This window comes from Mustela nigripes, unplaced genomic scaffold, assembly GCF_022355385.1.
Source record: "Mustela nigripes isolate SB6536 unplaced genomic scaffold, MUSNIG.SB6536 HiC_scaffold_148, whole genome shotgun sequence".
NCBI lineage: Eukaryota > Metazoa > Chordata > Mammalia > Carnivora > Mustelidae > Mustela > Mustela nigripes.
In genome coordinates, this window is record NW_026739562.1 from 10,377,743 (window position 1) to 10,391,600 (window position 13,858).

The following is a 13,858-nucleotide window of genomic DNA, read 5'->3' on the forward strand; positions in this document are numbered from 1 at the left end:
TGCATTATTATTTTTAGAAACTACTGATGGAATCGACTAACTGGTATTTTGTTAAATGTCTTTTGAACATGTTCATAATGGATATGTGTTTGTCAATTTCTTTCTAGTAATGTCATTTAGTATTTAGGGAATGCAGGGTGATATAATGAGTTGCATAATGTTTTATCCTCTATGTTTTGAACGAGTTTGTATGGGATTAGTTTTATTTATTTATTTATTTATTGGGTCTGTCAGTTTTTTTATCGAACATGTTACAAAAAAGTTTTAGTCAAAAAGACCAAAGTTCATGTCATCATCACACTCCTCAGATTCTTCTTTCTCTTCCCACTTTCTTCTCCTCAGCTGAGGCAGTGATGGAAGAGAGAGAAGGACCTCCTGCTGATGCGGAGGGAGCTGCTGGGCAGGTTCACCTGCCCTAATGTTGTTGGCGAAGCTCCTGATGACATTGTCCAGGGCCTTTACAAACAAGCCTGGCCAGAAAGGTTCTACTGACTGCTGAAATGATGTCATTGATCTTTTCCACATTCACCATATTGTGGTGCAGGATGAGGGCTGAATAGATGCAGGTAAGGCCTAAACACAGGTGATAGTGTGTGCAAGTGCTGGGTGGGCCCTGCTGGGTTTGGTGCTAGTTGCAGCATGAAGTTAGGGCCTCACCACAATGTAGACTTACTCTTTTCTGTATGACTGAGAATCTTAGCAGTAGCTAAGGAAAACAATAATACTTATTTCTATAAAATACCTAGTAAGTAAAAAAATAGGTAATTAAAAAGTGAAGCCTTTGGGCCTGGAGTTGGTTTTGAGAAGGATTTTAACCACACATTGTATTTCTTTACTGATATAAGACTATTCTGATTTTCTATTTCTTCTTCAGTCAGATTTAGTAATACTTTTAAAATAATTGGTTTTTAGGTTGTTGGATTTTTTGGCTTTAATTTGTCATAATATTTCCTACTATCCTCTTAGTGTCTGTAGAATCTGTAATGCTGTATTAGCTTTTATTCTTTTTTTTTTTTTAAGAGAGAGAGTGTGTGTGCACATGTGTGAGTGGTGGAGGGAAGGGCGAAGGGAGAGAAAGAGAGAGAGAATCTTAAGCAGACTCCACACCCAGTGTGGGTCCTAACCCTGGCTCTGTCTCACAACACTGAGATCATGACCTGAGCTGAAATCAAAAGGTGGACACTTAATTGACTGAGCCACCCAGGCGTCACATCTTTTATTCTTGATATGAGTAATTTGCCTATATTTTTTGCTCTTATCCTTTCTGACATTTCCTCTGTCCTTGTCCCCTCCTCCTCACTATTCTGGCTAAGACATTGTCAATTTTATTTAAGCTTTTCAAAGAACCAGCTTTTTGTTTCATTGATTTTTTTCTACTGTTTTTCATTTTTGGTTTAATCAGTTTTTATTCTTATCCTCATTATTTCCTATCATCTACTTTCTGTTTACTTTCCTCTTATTTTTCACCTCTTTAGGTCAAAATCTTTGATAATTGATTTTAGACATTATTTTTTTCTAATATATACATTTAATGGTCCAGATTTTCATCTAAGGACTTTTAATACTTTTAGATATTCTGATATGTTGTGCTTTCAATTTTATTTCCTTCAAATTTTTTTTTGTCTTGTGATTTTCTTTTTTAATTGAGGTAAAACTCACATATCATAAGAGTTAAGATTTTAAACATTTAAAACTTCACAATTCATCACAAATGTAGTACATTTACAATGTTGTGCAATCATCACCAACTACCTAGTTGCAGAACATTTTTCTCACTCAATATCAGTTAAATAGTCAATTTCTATTTCTCCCCTTTCCTAGCCCCTTGTAGTCACTAACCTCTTTTCTGTTTCTACAGATTTGTTCATTACAGATATTTTATATGCATAGAATCATACAGTATATGGATTTTGTGTCTGCCTTTTACTTAGCATAATGTTTTCAAGGTTCATCCATGTTGTAGCATGTAACAGTATTCTATTACTCTCTATGGCTGAATAATAATCTACTGTATGGGTATACTACAATTTAGTTATCCATTGATCAGTTGATAGAAATTTGAACTGTTTTAACCTTTTAGCTATTGTGAATGTTGCTGCTATGAAAATTTTTGTACAAATATGTTTGAACACTTGTTTTTAATTCTTTTGAGCATATATCTAGAAGTAGAATTGCTGAGTGGTATGATAATTTTATATTAAATTTTGAGGAACCACCAACTGTTTTTCCACATCTCTAGACCATTTATTTATTTATTTATTTATTTAATTTATTTACATAGAGGGAGAGAGAGAGTAAAAGCAGGGAAGGAAGCAGGAAAAAGGAGAAGAAAGCTTCCACTGGGCAGAAAGCCTGATTCCAGGGCCCTGGCATCATGACCTGAGCTAAAGACAGATGCATAACTGATGAGCCAGGCAGGTGTCCCTCTAGACCATTTTACATTCTTATAAGTAATGTATCAGATTTCTAATTACTCCTTCCTTGCCAACACTTATTTATTTCCTTTTTTGGAAAAAAATATGGCTACTTGAAGGATGTTTGTTATCTTATTGTGAGTTTTATTTGAATTCCCCTGATTTGCAAATACAGATGGTTCTTTCTGTTCAATTTGGGTACCTTTTATTATTATTTTCTAAACCTAAATTCCATGGTAGGAACTTGTAATGAAATGTTGAATGGAAGTATTTAGAGTAGACACTCTTGTATTGTCCTGACTTTACGAAGGAGGCTTTTTGGTGGGGTGTAGTTGTTTGCTGGTTTAGTGTCTGTCTGAACTATTTTTGAGAAGACTAGAGGTCTTACTGAAATAAAGAAGAAAAAATGATATAGTTTGGAAGGGAATTAAACTATGGATTTCCAAACTTTGTGGTTTTCTATGTAGAAAAATTATGACTGCATAATAAGTGAATGTAGCCATATTGCTGTATAAAAGGTCAATATATGAAAATATGTTCTCTGTACCAAGAATAAAAACATTGGAAAATTAAATTGCAAAACACTATTGACATTAGATAAAAATGAAAACACTTAGGAATAAACTCAACAGATTATGCAAAAGAGCTTTGGAAAGTTTATACTACCTGATTTCAAGACTTCATATAAAGATACAACAATCAACATAAGATAAATATATACAAGTATATAGATATATAGAACAAAATAGAGAGTTCAAAAATAAGCCAGCACACACAGAATTAATCGATTTTCACAAAACATTGTCAAAAGAGTTATGGAGAAAGGAAAAGTCTTTCCACCAAAAGGTGCTGGAGTAAGTAAATATTCATTTGGATAATAATGAACCTTACCTTGTGAGTCACATCACATAAAAAATTAATTTGAGGTGAATCATGTACATAAGATAAGAGTAAAAGCTGTAAGTCTTCTAGAAGAAAGTTGGAGCATATCTATGAAGACTTGGGTTTAACAAAGATTTAAGTTAACATCAGTTAGTTTTAGAATTTAAATATCAATATCCAAACATCACCTATTTTCGAAGAAAATACAGGTGAATATCTTTGTGACCTTGAGGTGTGCAATTTTTTTCTCAAAGAAAATAAAAAGCCTTTTTTCATAGATAAAAGATATATAAACACCAATATTTAAACTCTGAAATGCTGTTAATTGGAAGAACCTTGAAATAAATGTAAGGACTAGAAAACATCTGTAAGCAATGATTATTGCTTACAATAATAATGACCTTATGTAAGTTGAAAACAGAGACAATTGGAAAATGGGCCAATGATACTAACAGGCATTTCAGCCAAAAGAAAGATGTGGTGAATAAACACGTGGAGTGATAATCAGCTTAATAGTAATTTTGGAAATCCCAAGGAAACCCACAATGAGATAACATTCTACAGTTGTTTAATTTGCAAAAATTAAGAAGTTCGAGACTACCATGTGATCCAGAGGATATGAACAAATGGGATGTATTTTACATTGCTGCTGGAAGTATATATATATATATATATATATATTTAAATATTTTATTTATTTATTTCACAGAGATCACAAGTAGGCAGAGAGGCAGGCAGAGAGAGAAAGGAGAAAGCAGGCTCCCTGTTGAGCAGTAAGGCCGATGCGGGGCTCAATCCCAGGACCCTGGGATCTTTAACCCACTGAGCCACCCAGGAGCCCCTGCTGGAAGTATATATTAATGAAACTATTTTGGAAAATAATTAGGCATTATCTAATTATCTTGAACTTCCAATAACCTTGATTTATAGGTTCAACTCCTACATACATACTCAAGCAATAGTTGGCATGTGCCCATCTGTAATTGTGTACCAGAGTTGTCACAGCAGTCTGTCAGTAATACTGAAAACCTGGAATTACACAGAAGTCTGTCAACCAACATCAGCTGAAAACAGATTCTTAAAATTTTGGTGGAAATTTCATCTCAAGTTTGAGATTTTTTTCTTCTGGTAGGAATATGACTGTCAAATGTCTACAATAGTCAGACTGTGGAAAGGACTGAGATGTCCATTGACAGTGATGGTCAAACTGTGGAAAGAGCCAAGATTGTCCATCAATGAATGGATAAAGAAGATGTGGTATATCTATACACAATGGAATATTACTCAACTATCAGAAAGGATGAATATTTACCATTTACATTGATGTGGATGGAACTGGAGGGTACTATGCTGAGCAAAACAAGTCTGTCAGAGAAAGATAAGTATCATAAGGTCTTAACTCATATGTGTAATGTAAGAAACAGGGCAGAGGATCATAGGGGAAGGGAGGGAAAACAGAATGGGAAGTCATCAGAAAGGGAGAAAAACCATGAGAAACTCTTAACTATAGGAAAGAAACTGAGGGTTGCTTGAGGGGACGTGAGTGAGGGATTAGCTAACTGAGTGATGGGCATTAAGGAAGCACATGATGTGATGAGCACTGGGTGTTATATGAAACTGATAAATTATTGAACACTACATCTGAAACTAATGATGGAATATAAGTTGGCTAATTGAATTGAAATTTTAAAAAAGGAAAGAAAAAGAAATATGGCTGCCATTCATTCATTTATTAATTCCCATGGGTCTATTTAACCCTCAAAACAATAAGATGTACTGTTAGTCCCTTTTTGGAGATGAGAAAAATTAAGTCTGAGAAAGCTAAATAACTTATTTCAAGGTAATTAAACACTTGACACTGCTTAAATTGGAGGCTGGGTCTGTGTTTATGTGAGGTCCAAGTGCTTTAAGTTGTCTTTGTTCCTCTTTCAAATGAGCCAGTTATAACTGGGGTTTTTCAGTTGCTTGATGTATTTTAACTCTTCTGCTCAAGTAATTTTCAGCTAATTGATAATGACAATGAAAGCTTATAGTCAACTTGAATATGTGATTGGAAAAGTACAATTGATTGGACTTACCTCTAACAGAATGAAACCACAAATGCTCTTGGTGGGCTCACACAGAGACCTTATTCATTGGTCACATTCACCACATGGTATAGTCCAGCTCAATCCCCTCTTCTATATATCTGTTCTCAACCTTGGGTAGTGGTTTTATTTTTGTTTGTTTTTTTTTTTGTTTTGTTTTTGTTTTTTTTTGGCTTCAACTTAAACATCACTTCGTCCCTGAACATTCTACCTTCACCCCAGTTTAATGCATGTTCCCATCACAGCACTATGTTCTTTTTTATAATGCTCACCACTGTTTTTTTTTTTAATTTTTTATTTTTTATAAACATATATTTTTTCCCCAGGGGTACAGGTCTGTGAATCACCAGGTTTACACACTTCACAGCACTCACCAAAGCACATACCCTCCCCAATGTCCATAATCCCACCCGCGTCTCCCAAACCCCCTCCCCCCAGCAACCCTCAGTTTGTTTTGTGAGATTAAGAGTCACTAATGGTTTGTCTCCCTCCCAATCCCATCTTCTTTCATTTATTCTTCTCGTACCCACTTAAGCCCCCATGTTGCATCACCACTTCCTCATATCAGGGAGATCATATGATAGTTGTCTTTCTCTGCTTGACTTATTTTGCTAAGCATGACACGCTCTAGTTCCATCCATGTTGTCGCAAATGGCAAGATTTCATTTCTTTTGATGGCTGCATAGTATTCCATTGTGTATATATACCACATCTTCTTGATCCACTCATCTGTTGATGGACATCTAGGTTCTTTCCATAGGTTGGCTATTGTGGACATTGCTGCTATAAACATTGGGGTGCACGTGCCCCTTTGGATCACTACGTTTGTATCTTTAGGGTAAATACCCAGTAGTGCAATTGCTGGGTCATAGGGCAGTTCTATTTTCAACATTTTGAGGAACCTCCATGCTGTTTTCCAGAGTGGCTGCACCAGCTTGCATTCCCACCAACAGTGTAGGAGGGTTCCCCTTTCTCCGCATCCTCGCCAGCATCTGTCATTTCCTGACTTGTTGATTTTAGCCATTCTGACTGGTGTGAGGTGATATCGCATTGTGGTTTTGATTTGTATTTCCCTGATGCCGAGTGATATGGAGCACTTTTTCATGTGTCTGTTGGCCATCTGGATGTCTTCTTTGCAGAAATGTCTGTTCATGTCCTCTGCCCATTTCTTGATTGGATTATTTGTTCTTTGGGTGTTGAGTTTGCTAAGTTCTTTATAGATTCTGGACACTAGTCCTTTATCTGATATGTCGTTTGCAAATATCTTCTCCCATTCTGTCAGTTGTCTTTTGATTTTGTTAACTGTTTCCTTTGCTGTGCAAAAGCTTTTGATCTTGATGAAATCCCAATAGTTCATTTATGCCCTTGCTTCCCTTGCCTTTTGCGTTGTTCCTAGGAAGATGTTGCTGCGGCAGAGGTCGAAGAGGTTGCTGCCTGTGTTCTCCTCAAGGATTTTGATGGATTCCTTTCTCACATTGAGGTCCTTCATCCATTTTGAGTCTATTTTTGTGCGTGTCACCACTGTTTTTTTTTTAATAGTTGAATTCTTGCATGTGAGGGCAGTGACAATCTCTGGGCTATGGGGGCAGATATGTATTTAAATCCTAGTTTTATAGAGTGCCCGGGTGGCTCCATCAGTTAAGCCTCCAAATCTTGATTTTGGCTCAGGTCATGATCTTGGAGTCCTGAGATTGAGACCTGTGTTGGGGGGTCTTCACTCAGTGGGGAGTCTGCTTCAGGATTCTCACCCTCTCCCTTTGCCCCTTGTCCCACTCCACACCTGCCCTCTCTTTCTCTGTGTCTAAAAATAAATAAATAAATAAATAAATAAATAAACAAATAAATTTTAGTTCTGCCACTACTCACTTCTGATCTTGGGTATATTACCATACTCACAGTGCCTCAGTTTCCTCATCTGTAGAATGAAAATAAGAATAGTGCTCATCATAAAGCGCACCTCATGTAATGCATTTAATAAATGTTTAATGTATTTAGCACTCAATAGTTAGTTACTGTCATTATTAACATTGAACAGCACTATGCTTGGTACATTTTAGATCTTCCATGAACATTTATTGGAAAAAAAAATGAGACATCTAGGTTCTAACTGTAGCTTGATAATTATCTTATTCCTGTAGATCAATTCTAACCCTTGCAAAAAATGTCCTTCTGTGGTCAGAGAGAATATAGGAGCAAGGGAGAAGCATTTTGCTGCCATTTTGGCAAAGGCTGATAAAATTAACCACTCTTCCCTTGGGAAAACAGCATAGAGGTGAGTCACCACTTAAATAAAACTGGTGTCTTTTGACTGTGAGAACTGAAAGAGTTGAGAAACAGGACTCTGTGGATTCCTTGGCAGAGTGAACCACGAAGGCAGTGCCTTTCCCTGGCTATGTCTGTGGCTAGACATGGGGAGCTAGTGAAATTATGGGAGAAAGGGGGAGCATCCTCAGGACCAAAGTATGTAGCTCAGCACTGAGCATAGGTGTTCTGAAAAAAGGCTCAGAAGAATTGGCTTCAAGAGATTCCTCATCCCAGAGACTTTAAGTCAACTGCTGATGTTTTGGTAATTGGATTTTCTTTTTGGCTCTAGAAATGGCTGCCATGTTCTTATGGTCTATATTAAGTCTCTCACACCAAGTTCTGCAGAAAAAACTTAAAAAACCTATAGATTTCTGTGAATACCATAGAAATAGAAATGTGCTAAGTTGCTGAAATCTCCCCCACAGCCCCAACCCAAATTACATTTAAATACAAAGTGAATGTGTCTACTCTCTGGGTTTGCTTACTATCTGAACAAGTCAGGCCAGGATGAGAAGTCCCAGACATACAAGATATGGGGAGGATTGGTATATAAGAAGAGCACAATTTTCTTCTTCTTTTTTTTTATTTAAAGATTTTTTATTTATTAATTCGACAGAGAGAGAGAGAGAGAGACAAGCAGGCAGAGCAGAGCGGCAGGCAGAGGGGGGCGGGAAGCAGGCTCCCCACTGAACAGAGACCCCAATGCGGGGCTCGATCCCAGGACCCTGAGATCATGACCCAAGCCAAAGGCAGAGGTTTAAACCACTGAGCCACCCAGGCACCCCACAATTTTCTTCTTTTTGATTTTACTTCAGAATTTTCTTTTCTGGAGACACTTTTTTTTTTTTTTAACTTTAAGTTTACATAAATTAACATGACCAAGACTCTAGTTTTATATACCTTGGATTGAATGGAGTTTAAGTATTCTTGAGTCTGTGAAGGACCAACTATCGACAAGACAATTGTTTACAGCCCTCAGCACTGAGTTAGGCAAAAATGACTCTTTTTTTTTTTTTTTCCTGATAAGTTTGTATGTAAGGATAACCTATGACTTCTTGATTTGTCAGCATTTTTCTCTGATGTTGATCCTGAGGGCTATAATCAGCAAACAAGCTTGATAAAAAGTTTAGACTTTAAGTACAGCAGTTATTGGAAATTTTACAATATACTTAGTAAGTCTTTCTTAGATGACTTCGTAGTATGTCTACTTTTCTCTGCTTGTCTTTTTTTTTCTCTTTTCCTTTTTGGTTTTATGTTTTCTCCTCTTCTCCCTTTCTGTCTCTACATCCCCTTTAATGCTCTCTCTCTCAAATGCTTTCTAATATATTGGCTATCACTGTGGATGTAAAATTGAATAGGATTATAAAACTAGTAAAGCACAACACTGTACAAAGCCTTTATTTGAATAGTGAACAGGATCTACATTTAGATTCCTGTTTCCTGGAAAAATCTATACTTAGTCTAAGAGTCAAATTTGGAAGTACATTATTTTTTGTTTAGAATATGTCTTCAGCAAATCAATTAATGAATAGACAATAAATCCCCAAAACAAAGCAAGAAAATAAACAAAAAGTAAGTATTTATATTAAAGATTCTTTTAGTCACTTGCTGTAATTTTTTAAAAGATTTTATTTATTTATTTATTTATTTGACAGCCAGAGATCACAAGTAGGCAGAGAAGCAGGCAGAGAGAGAGGAGGAAGCAGGCTCCCTGCTGAGCAGAGGGCCCCATGCAGGGTTCGATCCCAGGACCCTGGGATCATGACCTGAGCCAAAGGCAGAGGCTTTAACCCACTAAGCCACCCAGGTGCCCCATAAAATTTTTTTTTTAATCTGATGACCTTTCTTTTTGACATTTGTCACTGTTTTTCTTTCTTTCTTTCTTTCTTTCTTTCTTTCTTTCTTTCTTTCTTTCTTTCTTTATTTCTTTCTCTTTTTAAAAGATTTTATTAATTTATTCGACAGAAAGAAAAATAGCAAGAGAGAACACAAACAGGGTAAGTGGGAGAGGGGGAAGCAGGCTTCCTGCTGAGCGGGGAGCCCAATGAGGGACTTGATCCTGGAACCCTGGGATCATGTCCAGAGCTGAAGGCAGATGCTAAATGACTGAGCTATTCAGGCATCCCTGTCACTATTTTTCTTATTCTCCTGTTTCTTCTAACTTGTTCAGCTTACATTTTCAGAATCTTTGCCTTTTGGAGATGTTCAGAGACAATTTTGAAATATTTCTTTGGTGATGCTCCTGTGAGAACAATAAAACCATATTAGCAATAATAGTAAATTTAAAATTATTTAACCTCACAACACTCCTAAATACAGATATATTTAGTCCCTAATTAAACAGATGAAAAAAGTTGAGGCACAAAGAGATAAAATAAATTGATGTTGTATAGTTAGTTAGGGGTGCATCCCAGATTCCAAGCTGTCTTTGGATTTTAAACCCATTTCTCTTTGCTCTTTTTCCTTTATTTCTGTCCCTCTTTCCATTGCCTCTTGTTTATCTTCTCCCTTTCTCAGAGAATGCTTTATGAGTGTTTACTTTTGGGGAATACAAAAATGAGTAAGATTACAATTTCAGTAAGGCACATTTTTGCCTTCAAGGATATACCTTGTTGAAGAAAAAGAGAAGAGTAGGAGACAATGTGGCCAGTACTCTAAGGGCCATTTGCCACCTTCTCTGATATTGGGAGGTGCTAGCAATACCATTTTTAGTCCCAAGGAAGTGGAGAAGCTACCAAACAGAGAAAGTAGGAAGTAAATATGGCTTGTGAAAGAATTTTTATATGTGTTTGAGTCTTTTCATTTGACCTCAATTAGAACAAATTAGATTTTTCACTAGTAAACATGTCCAGCAATGTTGGAGGTAAAATAGGTAAATCTTTGGGTATAAGTGAAGGTACCACATGTATGGCTATCTCATGGATTGGTTCTTCCATATTGTTGCATGATATTTTTGTGATTTTAAACGTTATACATTTTTGTTGTAGAAAATTAAAATAAGGAGTACCTGGGTGGCTCAGTTGGTTAAGTCTCTGACTCTTGTTTTCAGCTTAGGTTTTAATTTCAGGGTCATGGGTTTGAACCTGCCTTAGGTATGGAGCCAGCTTAAGATTCTCTCTCTCCCTCTGCCCACTTGTGCTGTCTCTCTCTTTCTCTGTCTCTGTCTGTAAAAAAAAAAAAAAAAAAATCAGGAAATTATAAAGAACAAAAAAATACCATCTATATTGTTATTTGTAATAATATAAGAAAATGAGACAGTTGATAGAATTTTGTGCTTGTTTTTGCCTTCTGTAAAACTAGAAAAATAAGGCACTCCATGAATATTTATTCATTAGGTAAAGATGTCATTATTGAGGATGAGTGTGACTTTCTTTTCAGGGAAGTCACTTGTCGCTTAAACTGAATTGATGGAGTGCTTGCTTCAGCAGTGCATATACTAAAACTGAACTGATGGAGAAGATGAGTAATGTGACAGAATTCATCCTCCTGGGCTTGACTCAAAATGTGGACCTTCAGAAATTCTCATTTGTTGTGTTTTTAATTGTCTACTTGGTCACTTTGGGAGGCAACTTACTCATCATGATCACCATCAGCACTAACAGGACCCTGGAAACTCCCATGTACTTCTTCCTGTGTTACTTATCTCTTATAGATGGCTGCTGTTCTACCTCCATGACCCCTAAAATGCTTGCTGACACTCTTACTGTGAGAAAATTAATCTCTTTTAGGGGATGTATGACTCAAGTCTTTGCTGAGCATTTTTTTGGTGCTGCTGAGATTATCCTTCTCACAGTGATGGCCTATGATCGCTATGTGGCCATCTGCAAACCCTTGCACTATACAACCATCATGAGTCAACAGGTGTGTAGCCTCCTTGTGGGAGTGGCCTGGGCTGGAGCTTTTGTCCATGCAACCATTCAGATCTTCTTCACAGTCTGGCTGCCCTTCTGTGGCCCCAATGTCATAGATCATTTCATGTGTGACTTAAATCCTTTGTTGAAACTCGTCTGCATGGACACTCATATCCTTGGTCTCTTTGTTGCTGCCAATAGTGGGTTCATCTGTTTGTTAAACTTCCTCCTTTTGGTGGTCTCCTATGTAGTCATTTTGCACTCCTTAAGGACCTATAGCTTGGAGGGGAGGCGTAAAGCCCTCTCTACCTGTGTCTCTCACATCACCGTGGTAATATTATTCTTTGTGCCCTGCATATTTGTGTATCTGCGTCCAGTGATCACCTTTTCCATTGATAAAGCTGTGGCTGTGTTTTATACCATGATAACTCCCATGTTAAACCCTTTAATCTATACCTTGAGAAATTCAGAGGTGAAAAATGCTATAAAGAAGCTCTGGATCAAAAGTTGACTTCAGTGGAGAAATAATCACAATGGTGATTTGTGATAAAATGGCTTTATCTTTTAAATGGGAAAGAGAAAATATAATTTGTATGGTTCAGGGCCAAGCGAACACTATAAGTAAAAGTGTTTTGATGTTGGCATATAAATTCTCTGAGGAAAGGCCCCGGCAGGAAATTATGATTTAAAAATATCCCATTTAGATTATTTATTGCCCATTTAGTTGCCAAACTTTGATTACTTTCAGAATCAGTTGGAATTCTTATTAAAATGCACATTTCCAGGATACAGGCTCTAGAGATTTTAATTCAGTGGGACTGTTCCTGGATTGGCATATTTGCATTTTAAACAAATTATGCAGATGTTTCTAAGCAAGTGATGTATACATACACTAAGAGCAATATTGCTTTAGATTATGTTTGCATCATTGGCCTATTAACAGATCACCTTGTTAAAGCATTTCCTGGGAAGTATCTTCCATAGCAGATGCTATGAGCCTCATGAAACTCAATTTTTCATAAGTCATACAATGCAAGATCTCTACCTTTTCCAAAAATGTAGTATTCTGTGAAGATATAAAAGCTTTCTGTATTCTTTATCTTCACTTTCCATACTTTTGAATCTTTTGCTACATCTGGCCTGATTCTCTCTTTTCCTCTTTTACATCCAAAGAGAAGGTCTATTATTCTCGCTGGATTATTTGGGCCAAAATTCATTGCTATTGTAATAGTAACTAGTCATTTACATTGGGAACATTCTTTCCATTATTTTGCTATGTAAAGGAGATTTTATATGCACATTTGGAAGAATGGGTTTAGTATATTACAATCATTAAGAGAATAGTTCTAAATAAGATAGTTCTGAGATCAAAACTCAATTTTACCACATACAGTGTGAATTTTAGCAAATCATAAAAAAAAAGAAAGAAAGGTAAAATAACATTGCACTACCACACCACCTTCTCTAAACAAATATCTCACTTAATTCCATTCATATAGCAGTTGCCTGATATTGTTGACCTCAGGTCCATAATAAAATGACTTCTTTGGCCCTTCAATTCAGACTCTTCAGAAGAAAGTCATACCCATAAATGGACCACCCCAAGGCCTAGGAAGCATAAGGACAATGGAAATGAGAAAAACAGGAGATTGTGGGAAAGTAATGGCAAAGGATGTTAGGAAACATTCCAGCCCCCAAGAATTTTACAAGGCCAGTGAGCTCCAAGTATTATTCCTCACAGAAGGTATAAAGAAACTATGCATTATCCATTCTAATGCTTAAAAATAGACCAAGTAATTCTGTAATGTTATAGAGATTCCAGTAATAAATTTCATAATAGCTAACAGTTATCAAGAATTTATTGGTACTAAGAGATTCACAAGAATTATTTATTAATCCTGATAATATCTCTAACACAATCCTTTAACTCAAAGGCGCCCTTATTTTAACTTTCTATAACATTTTTTTTATTTGTAAAAATGGTAACAATAATAATACCTATTTCATAATATTTTGGGATATTTAAGTAGGCTTATATGTTAAGTGCTTATGAAAGTTCCTGGCACACAGTATACATTAAAAAAAGTATATTTAAGGGCACCTGGGAGGCTCAGTGTGTTAAGCCTCTGCCTTCAGCTCAGGTCATGATCTCAGGGTTCAGGGATTGAGTCCCGCAGCGGGCTCTCTGCTTGGCAGGGAGCCTGCTTCCTCCTCTCTCTCTCTCTGCTTGCCTCTCTGCCTACTTGTGATCTTTCTCTGTCAAATAAATAAAATCTTTTTTAAAAAAAGTATATTTAAAAGGGAAAAAATCCTGGTGTTG

The 13,858-nt window shown here is 36.4% G+C and overlaps 1 protein-coding gene and 1 pseudogene across 1 annotated transcript; one reads left to right on the forward strand and one right to left on the reverse strand.

Moving 5' to 3' along the window:
* Window positions 1-264: 264 nt before the first annotated feature.
* On the reverse strand, window positions 265-10,352 carry LOC132008498 (large ribosomal subunit protein P1-like; annotated as a pseudogene).
* Window positions 10,353-11,134: 782 nt separating this feature from the next.
* LOC132008499 (olfactory receptor 4C12-like) lies at window positions 11,135-12,049 on the forward strand. Its single transcript, XM_059387145.1, has one exon. The coding sequence runs from the start codon at window positions 11,138-11,140 to the stop codon at window positions 12,047-12,049; it is 912 nt and encodes a 303-aa protein (XP_059243128.1). The 5' UTR covers window positions 11,135-11,137.
* Window positions 12,050-13,858: the final 1,809 nt, after the last annotated feature.

Bases quoted from the DNA above. Each gene is read 5' to 3' on its own strand.
- LOC132008499 (XM_059387145.1), top strand. From the start codon at position 11,138: ATGGAGAAGATGAGTAATGTGACAGAATTCATCCTCCTGGGCTTGACT.